At 41.9% G+C, this 22,616-nt stretch overlaps 2 protein-coding genes and 1 long non-coding RNA gene across 3 annotated transcripts; 1 reads left to right on the forward strand and 2 right to left on the reverse strand.

Annotated features, from left to right (window-relative positions):
- Positions 1-167: 167 nt before the first annotated feature.
- ankrd13a (ankyrin repeat domain 13A) lies at positions 168-7,801 on the forward strand. Its single transcript, XM_070963792.1, has 15 exons — positions 168-550; positions 1,511-1,646; positions 1,955-2,079; positions 2,188-2,233; positions 2,562-2,705; positions 2,812-3,001; positions 3,688-3,754; positions 3,857-3,938; positions 4,026-4,087; positions 4,175-4,305; positions 4,410-4,567; positions 4,646-4,777; positions 4,878-5,038; positions 5,141-5,205; positions 5,836-7,801. The coding sequence occupies exons 1-15, from the start codon at positions 443-445 to the stop codon at positions 6,032-6,034; spliced, it is 1,806 nt and encodes a 601-aa protein (XP_070819893.1). The 5' UTR covers positions 168-442; the 3' UTR covers positions 6,035-7,801.
- A 428-nt stretch (positions 7,802-8,229) lies between these two features.
- On the reverse strand, positions 8,230-9,597 carry LOC139332085 (uncharacterized). Its single transcript, XR_011602279.1, has 2 exons — positions 9,442-9,597; positions 8,230-9,169 (listed from the first exon to the last, which is right to left on the reverse strand). It is a non-coding gene; the product is annotated as an uncharacterized lncRNA (long non-coding RNA).
- Positions 9,598-13,770: 4,173 nt separating this feature from the next.
- Positions 13,771-21,265, reverse strand: slc6a4b (solute carrier family 6 member 4b). The gene is made up of 13 exons (XM_070963872.1): positions 21,038-21,265; positions 20,023-20,157; positions 19,679-19,898; positions 19,426-19,564; positions 19,180-19,314; positions 18,162-18,265; positions 17,047-17,174; positions 16,855-16,967; positions 16,501-16,632; positions 16,220-16,319; positions 16,004-16,104; positions 15,267-15,434; positions 13,771-15,154 (listed from the first exon to the last, which is right to left on the reverse strand). The coding sequence occupies exons 1-13, from the start codon at positions 21,261-21,263 to the stop codon at positions 15,074-15,076; spliced, it is 1,782 nt and encodes a 593-aa protein (XP_070819973.1). The 5' UTR covers positions 21,264-21,265; the 3' UTR covers positions 13,771-15,073.
- Positions 21,266-22,616: the final 1,351 nt, after the last annotated feature.

Raw genomic sequence — 22,616 nt, forward strand, 5'->3', positions numbered from 1 at the left:
TCCAACTGGAACCGACTATTCTTTTTTTTTTCTAAAGGCGATGGTTTTATTTACAAATTAGGTTTCTGCCTTGTAGCAACCAAATAAATTATGGTTATTACGCATGAAATGCGTTGTTTTTTAAAATGACTTGGAAATATAGTCTGAAATAGATGACATTAATTAGATTGTGAGTCAGTTTCTATATAGGACACCCCTGTCATTATTGGGCACTATTCTCCTGGCACTTCCTTGTTCAAAAGTTTTATTTAGGGGAAGGTTTGGGGAAAAGTTGGACACCGGTTTGGATATTTCGACGTTGTTGTTGCCAGATATTAAGGGTATGGATCATATGATTCGTACATTTTTGGTACAAGTAGCGTGAGGGTACTGCAGTTTTTCCCATGGCTGTAATTATTAGAAGCTGGCTAACGTTGCACTGAGCGGCTCCATAAAGAGGAAGATGTCTACGGCTAACGTTAGCGAAGACATCCGAGAGAAGTTTCCTCTGCATTCCGCAGTGTGGGAGAACGATTACCGGAGACTGGATGAACAAATAACGTTGCCACAGGTTGGTAAAACACCGAACAGGTCACTAACCCATGGCTTCACACCGATGCTTGCTAGCTAGATGAAGCCAGGAGTATGATGTTAAGTCTCCGGAGCTATCCAGTGAAAGTAGGCCAGTCATGTTGACAGATGCTCCGTAGTGTCACACAAAGATAACGGTTGAAATGTCTGGGAGGACGCAGCTATTCGCCGTTCAACAGGTTCGGAAGTAAACTTTGCGAAAATGTATCCCAGAATAGATTGATTGCGTGTTTTCAAATGTCAATTTAAAATACTTACCCAGTTCACTGGATTACTTGAACACATCATGTAATCGGACGAGATTTGGTAACAAAAGAGCCACCAAATTTATGAAGAGGTTTGTGGTGTTTTGCGCTTCTGATAGTTTGAAGACAGTCATATGGATTGTGCTGTTTTTGTGCTAAATACTTTACATTAGAGTGATTATTATGTCCTTCATCTGTACTGTGTCATTCCTGTCAAACATGCAGCAGACGAACAAATTATGAACAAGCATAACAAATTTGTCAAAAGAATCTCTAATCTCATCTCACAGTAACTGATCACAGATAAATACTGTGTATTGTTGTAGTATAATTACAATGATCCGGTTGCTATGATTGATACCACCCAGCAGGGCTGATCAATAACACATTTCCCTCAGTAGCATGAGTCATTTGAGGACCAGACATGATGCTCGGTCTTGTCAGTGTGCTGAGAGCTGTGGTCCTATATCATTATGTGTGATGACGTAAAGTAAAAGGTCTAGAACTCTGACTGTGAGTTATACTCTGCAGGCCCTCAGTTGAAAGTGAAGCAGTATTATAAGCCCATGCTCTTTCGTTCATGTAACAGGTTGTCATGTTGATACAGAAGTATTTAGTCTAAGCAGGTGCATAGATTTTCCTAAACAAACAAAGGTACATGGGTAATGTGTGTTGGTTTTTCCTGATTCTGTCAGAATGACGTCGAGGCCGTGGATCCCAGAGGTCGGACACCTCTGCACCTGGCTGTGTCGCTCGGGCACCTGGAGTCAGTGAGAGTCCTTCTCAGACACGGGGCTGAAGTGACTAAAGAAAACGGCAAGAATTGGACAGGTTCGTAACAGACAAAGACTGCCATGATCCCATGAATGTTTCCTTCGCATGTCTTGCAGTTATGCTTTCTGATGATTTGCGGGTTGTGATCACTTAGAGCCCTTCTCACATTATCCTACAAGTGATCCGCTGTTAATGGGGTTTCTTGGAAAAACACGTCTCCACTCCTCTGCCTGCAGTGAAACAGTTTCCTGGGTTATTACCGTCATCGTTGAGGTTTTTTAATGGATAGTTGCTACTCTTGGGGAACAGATGCTGTTACCTTAAAAGGTTTAGTGGTTTGTTGATCCTTGTCTGCCTCTGTGTAGTGCTGCAGGAGGCAGTCAGCACCGGAGATCCAGAGATGGTTCAGTTAGTGCTTCAACGCAGAGACTACCTCAAAGCCTCCACTGCTCTGGGAGGAGTGCCTGAGCTGCTGTCAAAGATCCGAGAGGTTTTGCTTCACATAGTTTCCCCATTGTCTTGTCATCCATCTGGACCTGTGCTTGGAAATATTTAGTGGCAAAGGAAATAATTGCTCTGTCTATCTTTTCATCCACAGTCTCCAGACTTCTATATGGAAATGAAGTGGGAATTCACCAGCTGGAGTAAGGCCTTTTTTGTGTGTGGATATGTTTCATTAAAGTAAAGTAGAATGTGTGCGCATGGTGATCTGTTCATTTAACGCAGGCTGTTTATCAGCAATTCAGTATGCAACAGAAAAGGTTGCTTAGAAGTGCTTTCTTGTGCTGCACCCCCAGAAAATACACCATCTTCACTGGCCAAGAGGTTTTCATCAGGTCATACAGGAAAGACTACATACCTGCCTCTTGTTAGCTGAAGCGTTTGTTTTGGTTCAGTAATGAGCCACATTGTTTGTCATCTGCCGATACATTTCTTTCTGTTGTGTGACATTCATGTGCTGTTGCTTCACAGTCCCTCTTCTGTCCCGGGTTTGTCCAAGTGATGTTTGTCGCATCTGGAAAAGTGGCGCCAGCCTGCGAGTGGATGCCACTCTTCTCGGCTTTGAAAACATGACCTGGATCAGAGGGCGCAGAAGCTACATCTTCAGAGGAGATGGTGTGTTTTAACTCGCTTACACACTAAAAAGTTTTCTGAGTTCCTCTATGATTTGTAATTTTTCCTCTAAGGTGACTTAAGTGTAACCCTGACTGCATTTTGACAGATTCATGCGCAGAGTTGATGGAGGTGAACCATGACGATGAAGTAGTGGACACTGAACGCTTCAACATATCCCAAGAAATGGAGGATGTCACACTAGAGTCGATGCAGCCAGCTGAACAGGAAGTAGCCAAGAGGTTGACCACTCCGATTGTCAACACCTACTTGGACACCAAGGATATTGCTTTTGAGAGGCAAGAGCCGTCCTTTTTGTCACAGCATTCATAGATCTAACTCTCTTTAACCAGCCAAGAACAAATTCCACTATGACAGTATTTCATGAGAGCTGGCATCTCAGTGATTTTCACACTTGCTTTGGTGTCATTACTCTTTGAGTGAGGTTACTGTGTAAACAGTGATTCCCTTCGGCTTATTTATCATCATTCTCCACCACCGTCTGGATAATATTTACAGTATCATCCAAGCATCTAATTGTCTGAAATGCAATATTTACACTGTCTTATTCATCCAAAGGTTGTCTTACCGTCAGTACACGTGTTGTGCAACCCTGCAAATGAATAACCTCGAGTTAAAATAGATAGTGATAATGTGAGCAAATTTAATTTTGCATGTTAGTCAAAAGCATGAGGTGAGCTGTCATTATATCATCTTGTTAATCTTCATGGGGGTAATTTCCTCAAACACAGTTGACGGTCTTACTTAGCAGAAACTGTGATTATGTTTGTCTTGGATGAAGGGCCTTTCTTACAGTGGACACTTATCAAACGCTAGTTTAACTAATAAAATTAGTGATGGCTGCACTCCGTCCAGGTTCAGCCTTGGTGTTCTGTACAGTGGTTCAGATGAATAACTTGAAGTTATTCCGAGCTGAAGTCTGTGATGGTGGATATTGCCTGTAATGATGCTTCTGTTTTGGCAGGACCAAGTCCGGGATTTGGGGCTGGAGAAGTGACAAAACTGAAATGGTCAACGGATTTGAAGCAAAGGTTCACAGAAGCTCTATATTTTCTTGCCATCATAACTGAAGTGTAGTCATTCTTAAAACTGTGAAGCCCATTTATGACCTTTGATTCTGATTGTTTTGGCAGGTTTTCAGTGTGAACAATGTAAATGTGGTAATCAGGACAAGGACAGAGCATCTTACAGACGAGGAGAAAGCCAGGATAAAAAGTAGGTGGAAAATCTTCTTCATGTGTTACGTTTCTGTCCTTTGGTGTATGCGTGTATTGTACTGAAGCTGACTTTTGTTGTTCAAAGGTGAAAGGAACATCTTGGAGTCTCTGCTGGGGACTGTGGAGCAGCACATAAGTGCGCAGGGGGTAAGACATGCGTTCAGTAATCACATTAAAACGATGTGTTTGTTTCCTACCTGGCAGCTGATTTCATACAAGTGCTCAACTTCACAGGATCTGACTCTTGAGTATGCAACTGCCACCAATCCCACTGCCATCACTCCAGAGGAATATTTTGATCCTGACTTTGACCTGAAGGACAGAGATATCGGCCGGCCCATTGAACTGAGCATTCGAACGCAGAAGTGAGAAATGCAGCTTTTTGGCTATAATAACCTCAAACTTTAGCCCTCATCGCTGGGTGTCACCTATATCAAGAAATTGCATTCTCCAATCTCGTCTCACGCAGGTTCAAAGGCACGTTGTGGATGAGCGAGGAGCATCCTCTGTCCCTGGTGGAGCAGGTGACCCCCATTATTGACCTCATGGCTCGAACCAGTTCCCATTTTGCGCGCCTACGAGACTTTGTGACCCTGAAATTTCCTCCTGGATTTCCTGTTAAAATAGGTACGCGACATTCCTGTCAAGTGTTTCACCCTGAAGTCTGTTTTTACATCTGATCGGTTATATTTTCCTCTCTTGCAGAGATCCCCCTGTTTCATGTGCTGAATGCCAGGATTACATTTGGTAATGTCAATAAATGCAGTACTGAAGAGGAGGCGAACACAACGCCAGCAGCCACGCCAACATCCTCAGGAGAAGATGAAGAGTCTGCAGGTAGGAACGCAGCTAGTTTCACCTCTAAATCTGACTGTGTTCATAACGTTACACATCTGTGATTCCTGGTCCGCTTGTCTTCTGCTTTTCATCCGTCCAGCACTGCCTCCGTTTCAAGTGTGTCCTTCAGTGTTTGAGGTGCCTGTCAGTTACCACCGTCGAGGAGGCAGCCGACACACACCCGTGTCCAACAACGACGAGGAGCTTCTGCAGTACGCCATCCACCAGAGTCTCCTGGAGTCACGCAGAGGCCCGAGCCCGGTCAGAGCCACCATCCCTGAGTCACCTTACCGCGCACAAATCTGCTCGCTGCATTTTTCCATTGCTCACCTTGATTTTGTGCTGATGTTTGTGTCATTCTAGGAGGGGATTTGGTATGATGCTGATGGGGAAGTCACTGACGTAATGCCCAGTAGCCAGAGTGACAGGTAGGAACACAGGTTAAGGTTGGTGGCATAGAAATGACATAATCGCATGTGGTGACAGGAGCACTCCTTGTGGCTTGCGTGTCCCACAGGGATTTAGATGACGCTGTGTATCTGTCCACCTCCTGTATGTGTCAGTAAAAGTTAGTGGGTGATATGAGGTGATATGGTATTGTTAGCCAAATGAGCAAAATGCATCTCCCTTGTTAACCTCAGTCCCTCCCACCTATCAGTTTCCTCTTGGATCTATAACATTTTCTAAAGTGCACACTATAAATACTCAATGCAACATTGTTTTGGAGCCCACAGACTGCTCTATGGAGAGGTGTCACCTTCATGATCAAAGTGACAAGTCGCATTTGCAGAAGAACAAGAGGATCATAGAGACTCACTGCTGCCAGCAGTATTCCTATAACGTTCCTGTAATATTTCTATGATCATTCAGTGTCTGTGATGCTGAAAATACACCCCCAGACCAAGACACCCCTGTAACTAAATATTTTACGGGCAGACATGACTACAGATATAGTTTTCCTTTAGGGTTAGGATCCACCCCACCCGTTCAAAATAAACATACTGAAAAAGCCACGGAAAAGAGCTGATTCTCACTGTCCTCTGTCCATGTCATTCTAGGAGTATCCCAGAGGGGGTGCTTGTGGAATACGGAGACACCCCCAGCCTCGTCAGCTCTCTTTCTGCCTCTAGCCCCGACACAGACCTCCGCCTGGCCATGGAGCTCTCTGCACAAGCTCAAGCAGAAGAGGAGAAGATGAGGAAGCAGGAGGAGGAGGAGCTGGAGAGGATATTGCAGCTATCGCTCACTGAGAAGTAAAAAGGAATAAGAGGGAATAATAATAATAGTAATACGACTTTTCCAGATCCAGAAGCAACCACCACACCTCAATTTTCCTTCCTAACCACTGTAGTCATCTATGCAACCGCAGATTTCTTTCTGTAACAGATCATTCTTGCACAGGCAATATCAGACTCTCAGTATCCAATATTTTCCAAAAGGTATTTTTGGTAAGAGCATACTCCTTTATATATATTTCTATCTCAGCATAGTGTGTCTCCATCGTCAAGCTTAGACTCTTTCAGATCATTTTTGGGTCGGTTCTTCTTTTTATTTATTTCTTTTCGTTTCCAAATCAGACTCACTGCAGCAGCCCACATGTGTTGATCATACTGTTGCCCGGAGTGGGGTCCAATAAGTGTAATTAAGGTTCTATGAATAAAAATGTTTGACTACTCGAGGTGACTTCATATAGTGCTGGCACTCAAATGTGACGTTTATGGTCCAGAACACTGTAGGTTTCTATTATTAGTATTAGTATTAGTATTATAACCTCAGTCCCTGATTTTTAGAAAGCTGGAATGAAAGCAGCCCAGTACAACAGAAAGCTACACATACTGTGGCCCTGAAGGGACAGATTTGAGTGTTTTCACTATGAAGTCTTCCAACAGAGTCAATTTGTTGAGGACCGTGGGCTCACTGAATAATGGAAATCTCAGGGTTCCAATTTTACACATTTTCCCTTCACTTTGGAATTAGTTTGTTAACCAGTTGTAAAACTATCGGAAATTGTAGCCTGATAAATGTTTCTTTGGTGCGAAATTGTATCATTAATGCATATCACTCTATGCCATATCGATATTAGCTGAGCAAGCTGAGTTCAACGTGTCAAAAGTTCATAAGTAAAAGCTTTTCTTGTACTTTGTGAACGTAGACTCTGCAGATGGGTAAACAAAAGCATGTTGCTGTGAGAGAAACTTTAAATCAGCTGCATGGTAACATAATCTTTGTTGCAACAAGGATGCGGGATACGTTTCCTGCCCGGGTTTTCTCTCTTTTTAATTGAACGTTTTGTCAGATTTCATCGAGGAAAGGACTCTTTTCTAAAATGTTACTGAGAAACTTCAAGCATTATCAGCTCAGTTCAAAAACGCAATAGCAGAGACCAGTCTGTCTGTGGATACACAGCCGTCATGCAAGCGGCGCTGCAGAGATTATTCAGATTCCTGAAGGCAGTCCGTTCACCTTTTGTAGCCACGAACAACTCGAGACCTCTGAGCAGGAGAAAAGACAGCACAGACTCAAAGATCAAGCATGCCCGCCATATGTAGGATTAGTTTCTTCAGCATGTGCCAAGCTCTGACAGCGCTTTGTCTGAGCAAGAGGTGGTGACAAATTAATGCAGTGCCACTCCGACTAAACTTTTCAGCAGATTTTTAGATATTTTGTAACTTAAAAACAAGATGAAGCGGTTTCAGTTGTACTGGGGTGATGCTGAGTTGTATGCATTAACCACTATAGTTGATTTCAGTGACAACCAACCACTTATGAAAGGTCTCTCTGTGTCGCCGCGTCTGACTTTCAGGGGCTTCAGCTGACAAACTACTAATTATAACGATCAAGTTTCCAAACTGACTGAACAGTCGACTTTAAGCAAAGACTAGCTTTGGTTAATTTAATGCAGCTGTTTGTAATGCGCCGTTCCGGCTGCAAAGGGTTTTTTTTTTTAATGTTAAAATTTTAAGAAAATGTGTCAGTTTCAAAGCATTGTTTCTTAAATAAAAGCACTTTATTTCCATGAGGATTAAACGTGGCTTTGTTTGTGTGCTTTATTCGCAAAAACGCAGCTGATGACAAAGGAGACAACCCGAAGTACCCTGTGATGAGTTTGATATGTCCATATTTAAAACGAGTGGGATTAATTACATTGTCAGGTCAAGTGAAAACAACATGATTTATCTGCAGTGAATTTACTTTTGGCTGCCTGCTAAACATGATCACAGTCATTCCTGTCCTGACATCTGATCTCTGCATGTAACACATAATTAAAGTATACTGCTGGACAATTGGCTTGTGCAGGATGCAAAGTTATCACATAAGAATCAGTTCTAAAAACAGAATCCAGATTATGGTTTTGTTAGCAGCTCATTTGTAGAGCTCCTTAATTTCAGAATCAAGTACCAAGCCACAATTCTACCATGTACATGTGACTAATCAATCGCAGAACAAAATGATGTAAACCAACAGTTTTATTTCAGGAAACTGAGCAGATATTCAGTCATTTCTTGGTATCACTTGATTTCATCTGCACAGGAGCCTTCACCAACATTATTTCCACTGCAGATTAAAGCAATGACAGCTCTCACTGCTGTATGTTTAATGCACATTTATTGACAAATTTCCTTTTTAAAAAGCCATAAGACAAAAAATTGGGCCTCAAAAGCAAACCTGTACACAACATTGCCTGTAAAGTTCTGTCGCAACCCCCCCCCCCCCCCCCCCCCCCAAACAAACAAGCAAACAACAAACAAACAGGCAGTTTGTGTCTGATTTCCACAAAATTTAAGGAAAAACTGGTTTAAATGATGTGGATTTAAGCAATGGCAACTGTCACTCAGATGTACTCAATGATTGCAGGCCTCCAGGCTTAGTGACCACATTTCCCTTCAAAAGGGTGAATAAGACAAACACAAAGCGTTAAAGGCAAACAAAATACACATCATCACTGCATTTCTTTTAGATGTGAGGTCCCAAGAAATAACAAAAATCCAGTAAAAGGTATGTAATATATGTAATAGCCAACATTAATGGGAGTAACAGGCAAATATTTTATATCCCTACGTTTACAAAAGTCGTTTGAAAATGAAATAAAAGCCTAATAAATAAAAAAAAAATCCCACTTAATAAATAATTGTGCAGTCTTGTTTTTTTCTGTTATATGCAGCCATTGTATGTTGGCAGTGTGTGTGTTTTCCCTCAGTTTGGTCTGGCAGGAGGTGGCTGCGGGACCGGGGCTGAGCTGCACGGTGCAGGACGGACAGCAGGCTTGTCTCCCGGTCCTTCCTTCCTCCTGGATTTCGGGACAGTTTCACCGACGGGGCAGCGGTTTGTAGACACACACAGCCATGATGATCATCAGCAGCAGCAGGACTGCGAGGACGCTGCCCAACGTGACTGTGAGGACAAAAACACAAGCTGTAGCTGCCGATCCCAGCCAACAACAACAACAACAACAACAACAACTACAGACAAACAGGCTGCCTAGGAAGGTGGATTAACCGCTTTTGTTGGCTTTGTTTCTCCTGTTTAATTAGCAACTAGCTGTCCCTCTAGAATAAAGACAAAAAGACCTTTTTGGACCCATAAGCGCCCTGCAGGAGCCTGACTGTCAGCATCCCTCCCTGCATGCACTGATTGGCCCTTCAATCTCCAGCATCAGGTCTCACCTAAATTCTGCTTCTGTAAGACCACATAAGCTCTCTCCGTCAGTCTGGAGTCTTCGAGTTGTCCGTTTACTAACATACTAAAACACATTATTAGCGCTTGTGGGATGAGGCGCAGCATCATAGCGATGGAGGCTGGAGGATGATGATGATGATGATGAGAGTGAGGTGCTTCTTCTTCCGCTGTAGGATCTGGGTCCTAAGCCCGTTGTGTTATTTTATTGACTCTTGGAGTTGAAACGACTGGCTGAATGATCGACTTGTCAATTGACAGCTGCTTTGATAAGAAATCAGTCATTACGTCATCTTTGGAAACACTTTCAATTACAGGCTGATTCTTTCCAGGAAGGAACTGTGGACTGAAAGCTGACTCCCTGTGTTAAAGTATGAGTTAATGGGAATTTGTAAATTAGGCATCTACCAACTGGACACGGTCTCTATATTTATGCTATAATTAGCACCAAATTGTATAATTATTTCCAGGAAAAATGTGTGTAAAATGCATAAAATGAAACGTTTTTTAAGCCAAAAGTGTCAAACATTCACTAGTTCTGGCAAATCAAATGTGAATATCTGTTGGTTTTCTAAGCCTATTATTATATTTATCATAGTTATATTTATAGTGTTAAACTTGGAGGTTTGGGACTGTTTTGACATTTTATCAACCAAATGATTAATCAATTAATCTTAATCTTAAAATCAGGAAATAGAGAAAAAGCTCATCACAGTCAAAATTGCAGTTGAAAACTCAAAGATGTCCAGTTTACCATTAAAGAGGACTGAGAAAACAGGAATATTCGGATTTCAGATTGTTGAACCAGCTAATTTATTTCGCTTAAGAGGTGACTTCTGTAAGTAATTGATTATCAAAATTGCTGCCAGTTATTTTTCAGACCATCAACAACTGATTGATCGTTTCATCTCTAGGTTGATGATTATACTGCTGCTGTTGGTGTAACTGTGAGGGTCTCTCTGCAGCAGGGCTCTCAAACTTTCAGGTGTTTGCAGACTGTGTAAAATCAAAGCGCATAAAATCTCTTCTCTTACTGGGAACCATCAAACAAGTATGAGGCCCCCATCACATTTCCCATTTCTGAAATGTCAAAGAGCAATGAAGAATAGATATAAAGGTCAAGCTCCTTGGGGTTATGTCCTTATATAATTAGTCTGCATGACTGATGTATATGGCCTTTACCTTCATCCTCTATAGAACTTAAGTGTAGCCACCATTACCAACACTTAGTGCTCTTAATTATATGCCAGAGAAGCTTAATGAGCGTTAGGAAATGTCACTCACAGCGGCCTGAAATTAAAACTGGAGGCTTCCTGGATAAATCATCACAATAAGAAAACATTTCAGTACAGCATGAACTCAAAGATCCTGTTTTAATAGGCCACCCAAAGGCATTTAAACTGAATGAACTCAGTTATGATGCAGTCTTTTTGGTGCTAAACTTTTTATGAGCATGATCCTGTGACTGCCATTGTTCTTAACTGTTCCTGTTGATTCATGACAGCAGATGTAGGGGAGCATTACATAAGCACAGTGTATGTGTCATGCCATTACATCATGTGACACAAATGCACAGTAAACTGAACTCAAAGGCTTTTGTTAACACAGTAACTGGAGTAATCTTCACTCAAGACCGTCTGGTAAATCAGTTTTCCAGGTTTGATGCTAATATTTTGAGCTCTGTGGTCTTCGTGCATTGTGCAGTTTTATTAAACACGAGGGGAAACAGGTTTGTGTCCGGGGAGAACTGCGCGTGTCTTAAAATCAGGGCATCAACCCAGATTCAGCTGTTAAAATGCAGACAGATATCAACACACAAATTACTACTACAGCCTCACAACAATGGAGGGACTTTTCTTGGAAAAATTGTGTCGGATTTTTTATAACACCAAAACAAAAGTCCAAACAGACTGGACTCCCACCCAAGTGCTGGAGAGAATGTGGCCACTCCACAGCAGACCACGCACACATATTCTGGGGCTGCCCCGCCCTCGGACCTTTTTGGGATGGGGTTCACAAAGTAACCAGAGAAGTCCTGGGCTATGACTTTGAATTCTCCTGTTTGTCTTTTTATCTGGGGAACACAGACCTGGAAACATCTAGGGCGGACAGATATCTTTTGAAAGTCTTCATGGCGGCAAGTAAAAAGGCCATAACACGACGTTGGCTTCAAAAGGACCCGCCCACCCTTAAAGAATGGCTAAACATAATTGATACTATCCAAAGTATGGAACGGCTAACTTTTAGTCTGAGACTTAAAAAGGACAAGAGAGAAGCAATTTGGAGAAAGTGGGACAGCTATATTCAAAAGAGAAACAACCTAACTTGTACTTGAAATGCTTTGTCAAGTGATTGTGACACCATTGATACCAATGCCCTCACTAGTTTGTATGTGCCCCCCTGTTCCAGTGTTCTTATATGTATGAGTGTTTTTTTCTTGTTATACTTGTAAAGTGTGAATGGTGTATGCATAAGCAAAAATCTGGAAAAAAAATAAAGTAACAAAAAAAAAATGCAGACAGGTGAAGTGAAATATTGCTGTGAAGACAACAGATAAATGACCCTTTTCCTGACTGATTGGTTGATGGGAAACAATGTTAGTCTCAACCTCCAGTAAGGGACGGCGATGTGGTCCTGAAATAATATCACAGTATTTCTGGGTATTTCTGCAACAATGATATTCTTGATGATGAATATCATGATTGTGATGTGATGTTACTTTAATTTTCAGCCGTGCTTGTTGATGTGTGTATGATGTCATTATGTAAAGTCAGAATATTGCCATTATCACAATATGAGCTTAAATTACACCAATATTATTGAGAATAATATGACATGGCACACCCCCAACCTCCATCTTTCTGTGTGGAGGGTCCTCTCTGCTCATTTAGTTTCCTTCCACAGTTTGTACACATTTTCAGGCCTTTAGGACTCCATCTTCTACTCTGTGTTTGCACTATAATCTGACCAATACAAGACTTTTTAGACCAATATCAGTGTTTTATTTGTTTTAAATCTAATAATGAAATATGTACCAATTGTAATCCTGATGCAGATCCAAGACATACGTACTGGGCCGGGCATATTTTACTATTGACAAATCAAGTTGTCAGTGATCTAAACACTGAGTCTAAATCACCTCCAGCCTAGTTTGGTATTTCTGCTCTGCAATGCCCTCATATAAACCCATACTAAGAAAGTATCGGCTGATATATCAACCTGGCAACCTTTGTGCAAACTGAGGCCTGAATGTGACTGAAAATATATAATAAACAGGTGAATGTGAATTTAGATTAGTGATCTCTAATCATTCATATGCAGAGTAAAGAATATATTTACTGGAGCATGTGAGGCCTCTGGTCTAAAATAGAGTCTATTGGCTGCAAAGGATCACACACACTCATGGTTCTCCTGCAAGTTAAAAAGTCCTGTGAAATTCTGCTTTTTATTTCCACACTTGTATCTGTGTTTTGTCAGGATTAATGGATGCAACGTTTCAGTCAGAACATACACATACAGTATCTATGCTGTCATTTCCCCCCTTAATATGCTGTTTGTCAAGCTCTTCATGTCAGGTAGAGAAGAAACCGTCTATTTAGCAGCGTCTCTTTTATGTGTCTCCTGTGCTTGCCTGCTCTCTACTTCAATAGCAGTCAGTGACACAAAAGGGCTTTGATCTGTGCGTCCATCAACCAGCAGCTCAATGGAGAATCATATGTTCCAAACCACTTTCTACTCTCGTATACGTTCATACCTGTCGTCCTTGAAGTGATCGGGCCTGGCTTAGGAATAAAAATCAGTTGAATAAGTAAAGATCTGAAAGGCGGTGTAAGTGGGACTCATGTATTATTGTGTGTGTGTGTGTGTGTGTGTGTGTGTGTGTGTGTGTGTGTGTGTGTGTGTGTGTGTGTGTGTGTGTGTGTGAGAGAGAGAGAGAGAGAGAGAGAGAGAGAGAGAGAGAGAGAGAGAGAGAGGGTTTTGGGAGTATTTGAAGGGTAGAGGCTGCTGTTTCCTTGTATGTTGATGGATTCTGGATATTGCAAATTAGCTTGTTAATTAGAATATCTAATAGAGGTGAGTAGCAACAGCCAACAGCCATTACAAAGACATGAGGATCACCATATGGAGATTTACAGGAACAAATCTCCCACATGCACGGCCTGCTTTAGCATAGATAATGGAATTTAACTGCCTAAAATGCTGTATGATGTTGTTGTTGTTGTTGTTGTTGTTGTTGTTGTTGTTGTTGTTGTTGTTGTTGTTGTTCATATTCATGCCTAACCTGCAGGAATGAAAAGAGGCACAAAGACCAAATGTGTAATGTATACAATAATGAATTTATACACATCTGACTAGTACATAAAGCAGGTTGAAACAGACTGAAAATCATCACCTTGCTCATCATATTATTCTCTAAATAGAAATAAAGCATAAAGCGCTTTTAGATAATACATGTGGCAAAGACCCATGCAATATAATGCTGTGTCGAAAAAAAAAAATCTTAAATTAGAGAGTGAAACATTGGAGAGGCACAATATCAATACAACCTTTACAGTTTTTGTACATACAGTGAAATATTTAGGCAGATTAAGGCAAAACAGGCTATCTGGAGTTGAATGAAGCCATCAGATGAAGACAAAAAAGTTCATTTTGATTTTAAGTGGTCTTTGTCTGAGCTCCTCACTCATCTCCATTTGAAACACTTGTAGGGAAAAACAGCATTTTTTAGCAGATATATCCAGCAGCTGGCATGAAATCCTATACAAGCCTTTTATTACAGTACAGATCTACTCTATAAATATTAAATACAGCATTGACAAAATAAGGGAGGGACTGTAATTTACCATCAAGCTGATTTAGGTTTGGTCTCATTTAATCTCTCTCCTCGTGAAGATGTACTGCCCAGTGAAAAAAAAGGCTTTGCACAATCCACATATAATATCTGGTCAAACTGCCATGAAAATACAGCAGAGCTGGTAACATTAGCTTTTAGTCTACTGAATGGATAAACAGCCTGCTGAATAAAGTTTTTTCACTATGTGAAATCACACTGCTGCCATGATTCTTGTAGTGGTGCAAACCTGTGTTAACCTGTGTTAACGCTGCTGTTTCCATCGCTGCTGTAGCTGAGCATGCAGAGCCGATGTCATCTAACTTTCACAATCAACAGAAAATACAGAACTTAACAAGAGAAGACGGCCCCGTGCAATGCTGCTGAATCTTACATAAATACATGTTATAATTTTCCTTGGCATATTGTTCTCATGGGATGAAGACGGCAGATTAAGGGAATGAGCAGACCGTTATTTAAACACGGCTCCTACAACCGCACGAATGCAACACTTGAAAATGGCAACATGTGAAAGCTACATACTGTCCTGGTGGCGCAGGTTCATGTGAACGCACACAGACCACACAGTAAGGTTTGAGTATTGCTATCTCAGCTCCTCTTGGGATCAGAAATTTAGCAGCATTTACCATTTTACAGAGTCGACATGTTCAACAGTCTTGATGTCAGATAATGTTCAGGTTCACTCACAAATAACTTAAAGCTGAGGTTTAAATAAAAAACTACAAGCAGGGGACAAATGTATTTTTCATGTGTTATGGTGGTTTTTCTTTCTATGGCACAGTAGCCATGTTGAGGCTGTCAGCGTGGATGTCCGGTATGGTCCTCTCTGGTCTGAGACACACCGCCAACCTCTGTGGAAAATGAGACCGTGGAGAGAAGAAGAGGACAGACGAGGTTCATTTCAAAGAAAGTTCACACCTTTATTCTTTTGCACATGTTTTCTCCCTCCCTTCATCCACTGACCTGTTTGAGAGATCCAGGAGTCCACACCAGCTTGTAGACCATGTAGATGGGGATCCACATGAAGGATGAAAAGCCAATGATGTACCCCACTGTGATGCTCCAGTCAGGGTACTTATAGTCAAACAGCGTGAGGGGCGGCGCTTTGAGCAGGGAGCTCACTATAATATACTGAGAAGAGTTGGGATATATAAAGATATTCAATGTCCATATATGGTAATGAGGGTTTTATATTCTTCCATAAGACATATTATTGGGAAAGGGTAATATATCTGTCACACGTCCATACGTTGTGAAAGAAATATATAAAGGCAGTGTAATAATGCAAAATGTCAACAGGAAAACAACCAGAGAGATGGATGCAAATAAGAGACAAGGATATTAAACTGTATGAAGAAGAGGAGGGAAATTGACATTTGCCCAGGTGTTTTTGCAGAAGATAGAAAAAGTTTTGAGGAAGACGTTTCAAACACAAAGGAGGGCTGAATCTACAGAGAGAGGGTCAGCTGTTAGGTGACCGCGCTCCACTCGTCTTTTGATTTTACGCCGAGCTTGATTGATCTCCGCGTCATTTAAATATGTGACGCTTGTTTGATCTTTTTAAAGGACCACATGTTAACATATTGTAAAACTCCAAATCTTATGTTACTGTCATGTCAAATTTGTTCTGTCTATCGTTTCCACTGTCGACATTTGGATCCACCTGTTGTAATTGTAGGGCAGAATATTTCAGCTCTTACCGCTAAAAACGCTGGACTGATGGCGACCCAGCACACCCTCCAGAACAATCCTGGAGCTTTGCCCAGCATGGCCTGAACATCACTGCTAAATCTGTTGATGCCTGATAGCAACAAAATCAACATGAATCACAGTAGCAGCAGATTTAATTTGATATATTTGACATTGCAGATAAAAGAATCTGAGAAGCAGCCAGCTGATAATAATCGCTTGTGTACCGTAGAACCAGGAAACTGCGATGGCCTCAAGGAAACCCACAGCTATAATGGAGCATCCTACTCCGAATTCCTCCAGCAGCTTCACCACATAGGCACCACCCTGTCAATAATACCATCCATCATCACTGCATTTCCTCCAACAGACTTCAGATCTCAGTTTTTAATCCACCACAGTGCATCCAGGACCGCCCGAACCACACAGCAAATGCAACTGAAAACAACCATTTGAACTGACGAGGGGCTGAATTTCTGTTCTCTAATTTAAAATGTGAAAAACTTACATTTGTAAGGGTGCTGAGAGAGCCCAAAAAGCAGACAACTACCAAGCACAGGACAAAAAGCTCACGTCTGTGAGAGAAATGATCGGGGTATTCATCCAACACAGCAGTGATGATGGCCTCCAGCCCACCAAACTGAAACACAGAGAAAGCTTTAAACATACAGTATCATACCGTCGTCTGTACACATGTCAGCCTGAATATCATGTATCAGTAGATTTGGCTGCTTATGTGTACATTTCTGTAAAATGAATACTGATGTGTAACTTAAATCAAGTATGTTGCTTAGCTGCCCTCTCTGCGATACATGAAGTGATCCTGTGGCCCTCATGTACTCGGGGCGTCCACAGTTCGTACCGTGCTGTCCAGTCCCAGCGTGATCATCATCACAAAAAAGATGATAGCAAAGAAAGTTGAGCCCATCATGTTTGCAATGGCTTCTGGGTACGTGATGAAAAGCAGACTCGGCCCTGAAAGCATGTAAACATGAATATGCAGAGATCAGAGTCTGTGTGTGATTTTTCTTTTATCTAAAACTCATTCGCTGACCTTTATCTCTGGCCACATCCTCCACCTCCACCTTCCTCATCTCGGCCATGTAGCCCAGCACCGTGAAGATGACGAACCCCGACACAAAGCTGGTCAGACAGTTCACCAAACTGGTCACGATGGCGTCACTGTTTGGGGAAGAAATCGAACCCTGTTAGAGGACACGCTGTCTGAGGTGAAAGCTGACCCGACCCTTCTGACCTTCGTTTAATGGGCTCCTTTATATTTTCTCATTATCTTTGTGTATGATGCATGAGGATGCTCCTAGCTAGCAACCATCCTGCGGCGATGCTAATGAGGAATACTCTACTAAAGGATGAAGGTTGTGTGTTCATTAGAGATATCGAACTCTCTCACCAAACAACCAGCCAGTGTTGGGTGCAGTTACCAAGTGCCAGTGAGCAAAATGCTTTAAATGACAGAAAATCTTCAGGAAAGCTCAACAGAAACAGGAAGTAATGGTTTTCAGTGAATAATTGTTTGTGTTAAAACTGGAGCACATTCTCTCAAAAAACACTGCCATTACTTCTTCTTTTCTTACATTGAGAAATACAATGTTTTGAGCCAGAATTGGCATGTATTTTTTATGTAATAAAGTATAAATTTTAATGGTAATAAGTGAAAGAAATGGAAAAACATCCCTCTCACACAGACTCATTACATTCTTGAAATGTGCCTGAGCTCCGTGTCCGTGACGCGGCAGCATCCAGTTTCATTCATGATCTGTGTGTTTACTACTGTTTCCTCACATGCCACTCCGCTCCGCTCAGCCACACACACACTATTCGTCATACTGGGAGTGTACAGTTTAATTTCGCCTGTGCACAGCTTGGCATTTATACCCACCATGCAGCATTCACCACTCTAATATCATCGTCTCGACCACACTGTCTTGTTTAATTCATAGGCAATGAATCCCACAGCTGCTCTCATGCTGACCGCGTGCTGTGCACTAAAGTCTTCAAACTCAGCCCTTAAATTCAACAGGAGCTGCGATTTCTCATCATCCGGAGAGCAAAGAGCGTTCAAAGGTTTTGGCCTTTTATCTGGATCCTCTACTTGTGAAGCTGTGTTCGAGCCACAGATGTGGGTTCACATGACTCAGCGTGTCTTACCGATAGCAGTTATTTGTGAAAGGGTTGTAGCTGGAGAGAGCCAGGAGCACCCCGAACCCGGGCCCCAGAGAGAAGAAGATCTGAGCCGCAGCATCCACCCACACCTACAAAAGACCACAAGAGAGACAGAAGGACACATTACTGTACAGGTTCTGGGATGCTGCAGGTTTTAGGGGCATTTAACGGCATAAAAATACAGTATTTCTTTCACAGATTAGAACAAATTCAATTTTTTCCTTTGAGTGATTTAATGTCACCCTTCATATTTTCTTTTTCTTATTTGTGTTCCAATCCCTCAGTATTTAATTGGCCGAGCAGAGAGGTGTTGTGTCAGTCGTATAGAAATCTAGCTGCCGCACAGCTGGACGCAGGGAGATCTGAAGAGGAGCACGCATTCGGCATTAAAAAGAGGAGGGCAGCGTTGGATATTGGTGAGGGAGACAGAAAGGGAGGCCTTTGTTAATGGGCAGAAAATCTAAACCAATTATGCATCTTATTATCCTGCTCTGTGGTTTATTTATGCATCTCATTTCATCTCATCCATATTCCCTGCCAACCAAAGCACTCACACATGTTTAGCAAACAACCACAATGAGCCAGAGAGGAGGAAGAGGACGTTTCATAGATCGAGAAGAAATCTAGGCAGATTCTCGAGGGACTGCAGTGAGCAGAAGCAAATGAGGATATACTCTATTAAATTACCGCCTCTCATGTTTGGAAGATCCACATGTGTTATTTCATTACACCAGTCCAGCAAGTTAAACACGAATCAGAGACTCCTAAATCTTGTCAGGACAGCGGCGAAACACATCATAGTCATGTCTCAATGAAATACAGCATATCATTCATGTGTGTGTGTGTGTGTTCATGTATTTAAGCTTTTATTATTATCATCTTCTCTCCCCATAAGAACCATTTGAATTAAACCTATGAGGATGACCATGTTTTTCATGTAAGAAATGAGTGACTTTCATCCTTTTCTGACAAACAAGCTGACAACCAACTTTGTAGAACTCACACTGGTCTCCAGCAGCTTCCCCCACTGGGGTTTTAGGTAAAACACCACACCTCTCCAGGCTCCCGGCAGAGTGGCGCCTCGAATCAGCAGGATGAAAAGGACTATGTAGGGCAAGGTGGCGGTCACCCAGACCACCTGGTGTGGAAGGAGGAGATAGATCAGTAGGGGTTGGAAGACCTACAGGTCATAGTTACAAGACTAAAATAATCCTCTATGTTATTATGGCAGTAAAGCAGCTGCAGTTACCTTTCCTGAAGTCTTTACGCCCTTCCAGAGGCTGAAGTACACGATGGTGAAAATGAGGAAAAGGCAGAGCATCAACTGCCAGCGAACGCCCCCAACGTTTCTCAGCCCCGACGACTTGTGGATCTCAAGAACGTTCCTCCTGTGACACATAAATCATCACCTTATCATCACCAGCTGACAGTATTTGTGTAGAGTATTACTGTAAAGCTATTTATATATGCGGTTTCTGTTACTCACACTTACATGCACTTACGTGTAAAATTCCTCTGCCGGAGACCTGGAGGAATTCGTCCAGGTGACGTTGTCCATGCCAAAATAGTTTGTGCAGTCGGGGGTGTTCCACACATTGTCGCAGTTTGTCCACGGCAAGATGCTGGAGAAAGAGGAGTAGAAGTAGAAGAGGGCCCAGGCGATGATGGTGTTGTAGTAGAAGGACACATACAGAGCGATGATGCAAATGGCGTATCCTATACCTGAAAGAGAGGAGGAGGATAGATAGAGGATTGTGTTGAGTTGATTCTGAGTCAGATTTCTTATGATAACTCATTTTCAGTGTGTTGAATATCTGCTTCTGAGCAGCGCAGTGTCAGGCCTTACCTTTGAAAATGGGACAGATGTGTTTCCATATGGATATGGCTCCGGTTCTGTGGAACTGCCCCAGCGCCAGCTCCATGTAAAAGAGCGGCACCCCACCAAAGATGGCCATCAAAATGTAGGGAATGAGGAAAGCACCTGCACGGGGATGCATGGGGGTGCATGTTATGGAGGGCTTTCGCATGAAGGTCACGGCGAGTGTCGGTGCTGTCTCATGCACAGTGACATTCATAAACAGAGGAATTAAGAGGGCATGAATCTGATTAAAAAAAATGAAATCTGAATGAAAAAAAGGACCTCTCTTTGGTTGTTTACATTACATCTCAGCTCAAATGGGGCATTTTCAAAAGCTTTATTTTGATCAAACCGTGGACAAGAACATATCTTATTAAGGCTACCTTTCATGTTTAAAATGAAAAATCTGTATAATCTTCTGTTGATTCCCTTTTTTAATCTCCTATTTGAGCTTTTTGAACAAATCATTTTAATAATCCTTCATTTCTTTTAAATTTTAATGCCTTTTTATGGTATGTGCAGCACTTTGAATTGCCTTGTTATTGAAAGGTGTTAAATAAATAACCTTTCATTGCAACCAGGTTGGCTGCTGCAATGTGACGGACTCTTAGTTGCTGATTGGCATGTGAGTAAAGCACATCCTTTCCCCAGCAAAATACAGGATGACTTGTCCGGATAGGAGCTTGTCAAGCTTCTGAACTGCAAACATAATGGATAAAAAGCGACCAAAGACACAAGATTATGTCAGAGGAAAAGTGTAAAAACTTTTCGAGGACTTTTCATTGACGTGAAGGCGACAGACGCGCACTTCAGCACCACGGACAGTTTCTGCTGTCATGCGTCGCTTCAGCCTGTTTTCTGAACGGGTTGAAGCCATTTCGAGCACGAATTTAATCGATTGAAGACTCACTAAGTATTCGCCAACTGGCTCCACGCGTAATATTTGAAGTTGCACGAATCCTAACTTGTGAAACAAAGCTTTAAAAATCTCTAAACCACTTACCGCCACCGTTTTGATAACATATGTAGGGAAATCTCCAAACATTTCCCAGGTCCACCGCAAAGCCAATGACAGACAAGAGGAAATCCATCTTTTTGCTCCACTTGTCCCTGGAGTCCGTCTGCGTGATGACCGGCACCGGGACCGCGTTGTTGGGGCTGTAGCCGGGGCTCGGGGAGCCGTGGTGGGTCAGACTGCCGGCCATGACTGCTGAGTCCTGTCGGGGCATCGGACTGTGAAAAGTCAGCCAGAGGACCAGAGAGGAGGATGTTTCTCCTGTAATGATGACAGGCCGAGTGGGAGGAGTTGGTGGAGCTGCTGCGGACTCTGGAGGATACCTGCGAGTGGAGGCAGCAGCTTTCAACAACTCCAAAAGCTGATTTACATGTGCACTGATCAATGGCATTGATCACTTTATAGTAGTTTAGCTGCACGTTGAAGGGTTTGACATTTTCACTGCAGATCAGCGGCTTCACCAGCAGCTTAGACTGACAGGACTGCAGCTTCGCTCACTTTACACATACTTTTGGCAAAATCCCATTTAATTCATATTTAACAGCAACAGGATGTGACAGGCAGAGCGCACAACGGTCCCTAATTTAGCTGTAATCAACTTTATTGCTGCAAATCACATTGACACAATCACAGTATGTGGCAGATTGTTGATTGAACTTTCCAGTATTTAACAAGAGGCCCTGAATGGAGGATTTTCCATGAGGTTTCAGGCCCTTTTCGCTGAGATACTTTAGTTCAATTTGAGTTACCATTTCAGTAATATGAAAAACTGTGATTAATGTTCTGTGAAATGGTTTGCAGCTTCTACATGCTGCCAAGCCTCCACTCGCACAGTAAAACTGTGAGTTCACGCTGAAGCAGGATTTTATTCTTTTCAAGCAACAGGTTGGCCTTCAAAGTAATTACAGTATTGGAGATTTATGTCTGCTGTCTATCATTCGTCACTAACAGTGATGTGACATGTAGCTCATGAATCACACAATCACAGTGGATGTACCAGATTATACATATTTTACTTTCCAGCTTCTAAAAAGTAGTTTTGATGTTTGATGTTTTCAGGATCAACTTTAGTTCTGATACCATGTAAACAACACATGAAATACAGTGATTACAGCCAGGCAGTAATCTCACCACACGGTCCATTTAGTAGCTGTTCTGCAGCTTTCAGGCATGATCTTTTGCTGCTTCTACATGCAGCCAACCCTCTAAATGTAAAGCTACTCTCTAACATGTTTAGTTTCAGGGATTATCTATATTCTCCCATGTATTTATTTACAATTTCTCATTTTCCATGTCTGATTCATAAGGTAAAAGTACTTCGCAATAAAAGACAAAAAGCAAAAATCAAAGTAAAATACATACATAATATAAAAGTAAGGAATAAAATAGAGATAGTATAAATAAAACAATGTCAAGGAGATAAACAGGTGGGTTAAAACTGGAGAAAAAGTAAAAATTCCATATATAAAAAAAGGGTCAAGATCTTATCCAAACCAATGAGCAGACGGTCCAAGTTAACTTTTGAAGTTTGATACAGGAAGCTATAAATAGCACCTTCAGCCATCTT

This window comes from Chaetodon trifascialis, chromosome 6 (genome assembly GCF_039877785.1).
Source record: "Chaetodon trifascialis isolate fChaTrf1 chromosome 6, fChaTrf1.hap1, whole genome shotgun sequence".
Taxonomy (NCBI): Eukaryota; Metazoa; Chordata; class Actinopteri; order Chaetodontiformes; family Chaetodontidae; genus Chaetodon; species Chaetodon trifascialis.

Coding starts and splice junctions, on each gene's coding strand:
- ankrd13a (XM_070963792.1), top strand. CDS start 443: ATGTCTACGGCTAACGTTAGCGAAGACATCCGAGAGAAGTTTCCTCTG. Junction 3,939..4,025: donor GGAGAAAGCCAGGATAAAAA/GTAGGTGGAAAA, acceptor TGTTGTTCAAAG/GTGAAAGGAACATCTTGGAG. Junction 4,778..4,877: donor AGAAGATGAAGAGTCTGCAG/GTAGGAACGCAG, acceptor TCATCCGTCCAG/CACTGCCTCCGTTTCAAGTG.
- slc6a4b (XM_070963872.1), bottom strand. CDS start 21,263: ATGCCCCGACAGGACTCAGCAGTCATGGCCGGCAGTCTGACCCACCAC. Junction 15,435..16,003: donor TCAGTCCAGCGTTTTTAGCG/GTAAGAGCTGAA, acceptor AACTCTTCTCAG/TATATTATAGTGAGCTCCCT. Junction 15,155..15,266: donor CTCCTGGATCTCTCAAACAG/GTCAGTGGATGA, acceptor CATTTTCCACAG/AGGTTGGCGGTGTGTCTCAG.